Here is a 4,709-nt window from a genome sequence, read left to right as displayed (position 1 = left end):
GGCACCTCGTTTGGGTGCTCAGCGCTTTGCTGCCCGGCCAGGAGAGGGGAGAAGCCCAGGAGATGGTGATCTCGGCAGAGCTGAAGCCTCCTCTGGTTTGTCTCCCGACAGGCTAAGCGCACCAAGAAGGTTGGGATTGTGGGTAAATATGGTACCCGTTACGGTGCGTCCCTTAGGAAGATGGTGAAGAAGATTGAAATCAGCCAGCACGCCAAGTACACCTGCTCCTTCTGTGGCAAGGTGAGAGACCCCCCTTCCTAAATGCAATCTTTAAAAAATACCTTTTGTTGTTGATGCTGGAAATGCAGTTTGATGCTTCAGTCATTTTTCTGCTGAAGAAATAACTAGTTCTAGACAGCGATTAGTTTATTGTGACCTTTAGGCTAGTGTCAGGATCCCTTATAAACAGAGTTAGTAGATGTTTCATGTGCATGCTTAGCGGTAGTTAAATGAAAACAAACACGAATTATATCTCACTACACAAAATACTGAGAAATGTTGCTAAACTACGAGTTTTAGGTATCTAATAAATAGATCTGATAATTAAAGCAATACACGTGTTATCCTGGTGATTAAGGCATGACTTGGGTTTTTGGTGTGCTTTTTTTCCCTTCAGTAACATAACACCTTACCCAGATGAGGAATAGACGTTGCTTTTCCACTTAAAGCTTTTGATTGCGGTTACTTATATTTATGTGCTGTTCAACTCTGGATTGGGAAGAATTTTTGACAACCTGACTTAGCAGAAATTCTTATCTGTACGTAATCAAAACTCCCTCTTAAATCTCATTTTTGACTGAGAGGCCCATCAGCTTGTGCTTTATCCAGATGATTTTTTATTGATACCTGTAAAGTAGGTATCTTTAAGTGGCTGGAAATTCAAAAAGACTTCCATCTACTTTTTTTATATTTATGTCTCTCATGTGAAGTGGGAGTGTTGATAACCCCATTTGCAAAGCTGCATAAATGCAGGATAGGTCTAGGGAAACCCATTGTCACCTTTGTGAGGTGATGGAGACTCGCCCTGGTGAAAGAAATTCAGTACCCGCCACTCCTGCTCAGATGCTGTTCAGAGTGGGGCAGTTGAAAGCACACTTGGGATGTCGGGGAGCTCTGATGATAGCGGTGTTACGCTGGTCATCAAACCCAGGTGAGAAGAGCAGGTATTTTGAGCAGTGTAACGCCTTACTGTTTTTCTCCTTTAAAAGGGGCTGAATTTTTGATGATGCCCTTAGAAATGACCCTCTGTGTACCTGAACGAACAGCTGTTCCACAACGGCTTCCCCTGTTGTAAAGAACCTGAATAAAACCATCCCCCAGTCCTTGCCTGTCCTAACTAGTCTTAGAGGTAGTGCTGTGGTGTGATGTTGGTGGCCTCACCTGAAGTTCGTTGTTTGGCTTTTTCAGCTGATGAAGAGTGTATTTTTCCTTTTATTACAGACCAAAATGAAGAGGAAGGCGGTGGGTATCTGGCACTGTGGATCCTGCATGAAGACAGTTGCTGGTGGTGCCTGGACGTACAAGTAAGGAAAGGAGGAAGCTCCCATCAGCATTTATTCTTACATAGCTGAGGCATAATACAGCTGCTTTTTATTATTATTTTAATCTACTGACCATTAAGTAGAGCTCCACCGAGTTAGTGGTATGGGAGGTGTTTTTTGCCTGCGTTGTTGAAACTTGATTGGAATACATCAAACTGGGTATTACTGCTGCTGGTTTTGGTGGGTTCCTCCAAAATTTCTTTATCTCTCTGGGCTTTAACACAGCAGTCATTTTTTTCTTCAAAAATACAAACTCTGCATCTTTTCTCAAACGTCAAATAAAGAAATTGAAACATCTGCAAATGCTGAAACGCATATTTGTATTTAAGTGGTCTCTGCCTTGGCTGCAGTAGCGTCTCTTACTGGAGATGAGAACTGCAGTTGTTGCTTGTATGAGCTATTACACTTGGGCCATTTTTTTTGGTGGCATTGGGAGGAGCAGAAATAATGACTGGTTCATCCAGTTATCTCAGGGTGGAATCATCTGGATGGTGACACCTGACAGATGTCCCGCCCGCCTATTCTGAAAAGAGTTTCAGCAGCTTCTAATAAATTACACTTCCGACCTGTGGATTATTTTTCCTTCCTTGATTCTTTTGAGTGTAGAAAAATCTTAATTATGGAAGGGAACTCTTACCTCTTCTGTCAAAGCCTGAGCAGCTTTTTTTGTGGCTGCTGCTGCCCCGGCCTTTTCAGGTCAGAGACACAGATGTGATGGGCAAAAGCAGATTTACTCCAAGAACAACTTCCTGTGTTTTGCTTTTGTTTTAAAAGTACTGAATCATTACAGTTGTCACTGTGATGGTGCCCCTTGCTTACTCCCCGTTTTCACTCTGCTTCCCCCACAATTCTGGTAGAAGACACTGTTGCCCCACTCAGAACAGTCACTGGGAATCTGAGCCCGCATGTTGTGCGTGTAGTCGGTGCGTGACTGGGAAATTTGGGTTAGGATGTAGCTTGTGCAGTTGCGGGTCCTTCTGTAGACAGAGGCCCAGGCTTTGTTGTCACAAAAATCCAAGAGGCGTTAGCCCCTTGTTGACCATGCAGTCGGATGATAACTGTTAGAAGTGATTAGTGCTTTCTCAAAGTGGTAACACTGGCATGGGTTGCTCTGCTGCTGCCTGCAAATGACTCTGCTTCTTCTTCCAGCACCACCTCTGCAGTGACAGTCAAATCTGCCATCAGAAGACTGAAGGAATTGAAAGACCAGTAGAAGCTACTTCCTGCTCCTTTGTGAAACACCAGTTTTGGTTTTTTCCCTCACTGTCAAGATCTGTCCTTTTAACAATAAAAAGGTGATAATGGAGTGGAATCATGTTCGTCTTTCTGCAGAAAGTCCTGTCTGTCTTGCTGTGTTGTGTTTATAGGTGTAGCCACGGAGACAGTAGTAGTGCTCTGCGGTAGCTGAGTGGCTCTTGCAGCTGGTGAAGCCATTAAAAAACACTTCTCCTTTCCAGTTAATAGCACATTCGTACCAACAAAGTATGCAGAGGTGAAACCGAGGAAAGCTTAAATAGCTTGAAGAAGCCTGGCTCATCTCGATGTGTCCTTCATGTCTGTGCCTTGAAGAACAGCGTTGAGCTCCATGAGTGGAGGAATGGACAGGTGTAAGGGGGGGAGGAGAGAACATGGAAAACATCAGTCTGCCTCTAACTGTTTGTCTTTGAGGGCTGGGGAGTAGGGCTGCAAGATGGGGAGAAAAAGAGCATTGTCAGTGGCGTGGGGGCAGAGATTGGTAAAGAGCAGCTATTGTCCTCTGCTGCTGGCTGTGCTGCTGATTTTCCAGCACCAGCTGCAGACAGTCGCTTGCCACAGCCTCTAGCACGTGCTGTTGTCTGCAGATCTTGAGGCCAGTCCACTGAAGGCACTCTGCAGCTTGCTCCTCCGAGGTGTGATGGTGGCTCTGTGTCTTCAAGCTGCCTGATCTGTACTGAGTTGCAAAAATAAATTCTTGGGTTGAGTCAAATCCTGGGACTCAATCTTGGAGGAACGCTGCTGTTTAGGTTAATAATTGCCTCTCAATCATCCCTTTAGACTGTCATGCTTCAGGTGTGGCAGCTTTTTTTTTACTGTCTGTTTGTCAGGTAAGTTTTGATTTGGTTTGAGGTTTGGTTTTGTCTGGGTTTTCTGGCGAGCGCAGCATCTCTGCCCTTAAAAACGCACCTCAGGAAACACGAGTCTTGGTAATAACCTCAGTAGCTGCTGGAGGAAAAGCAGTAAGCGGTTAGCACGGTGCTTGCTTGATTCCTGCTCCAGCTTAAGCTGTCAATGGATTTGGGTGGTGATGAGCTGCGGCAATAATGTGATTAACGAGCCTGGTACCTCTGACGGATAAATTCAGAGCTGGACCTAAGTAGGAACCTTTTCCCAAGTGTCAGAGAGTCTGTGGCTCTGAAGCTTGACTGCAGCATCCCTGAACCTGTTTCCTAAATTTTATTTTAAAACTTCCCTTAATAAAATGAATTTAAGTATTGAGGTATCCAGTGCATGTCCTGCATATTCTTCATGTCACCTCCCAACAGGGATGAGGGTCATTCCCTGGGACTCAGACAATCTGCTTTCTGGGAGAGAGGTCACTGCATATTCCTCGGTTGACACACCTTGTTCTGCCTGTAGTGCAGGGTGAAAGACTTGTGAGACAGTCTTGCTGCGGAAGTGGCAGTGGGTGACTCCTTAGCAGTGGCTCATTTTTGCATATGAATGCCATCGTGGCTGCCACGCGTGTCTTATCGTGCAGCAGGGTTATGAAAGGTTGAGAAATGCTTAGCTCAACTCCATCTCGTTTTTGCTGGCACCTTTTCTTACGTGACAAGCCCAGACCAACTTTCCTGAGGTCAGATCTCCAGCTTAGTCCCAGGCACTGCTGTTGCTGGTCCTGGTTTGTGCTAAGCAGCTTTCTTGGGACGCTATCTCCACGCTGCCTTGAACTTTCTTTTCCTTTAAGGTGTTTCTGCTCTCTTGTGGTTGCCTTGCGTACTGGTATGTGGAGAGCTGGAACAGCTCGAGCAGCCAGCTTTTCTCCTGCTGGCTGCTGCTCCTACTGAAGATATGGCGCCTGGTGAGCGAGGATGACCCGTGCTGCTGTGAGGAGATCTCTGCTGCTGAAAAGCAGCTGCTGACCTGCCTCAGAGGGTTTGTGAAGGGGCACTGCCCCTGACCTTGGCTTAC

General features: G+C 45.8%; 1 protein-coding gene across 1 annotated transcript; it reads left to right on the top strand.

The window, feature by feature from the left end:
• Nucleotides 1-111: 111 nt before the first annotated feature.
• Nucleotides 112-2,853, top strand: RPL37A (ribosomal protein L37a; the record flags this gene model as incomplete). Its single annotated transcript, XM_010133785.1, has 3 exons — nt 112-240; nt 1,441-1,523; nt 2,691-2,853. Coding segments are annotated over 3 exons (276 nt in total), but the record flags the coding sequence as incomplete, so codon positions are not given.
• Between the last annotated feature and the right edge of the window lie 1,856 nt (nt 2,854-4,709).

Source organism: Buceros rhinoceros, unplaced genomic scaffold, assembly GCF_000710305.1.
Source record: "Buceros rhinoceros silvestris isolate BGI_N320 unplaced genomic scaffold, ASM71030v1 scaffold20350, whole genome shotgun sequence".
In the NCBI taxonomy this organism is placed as follows: Eukaryota; Metazoa; Chordata; class Aves; order Bucerotiformes; family Bucerotidae; genus Buceros; species Buceros rhinoceros.
The sequence above is the reverse complement of the archived record's forward strand: the minus strand, read 5'-3'. Positions and strand labels throughout refer to the sequence as shown.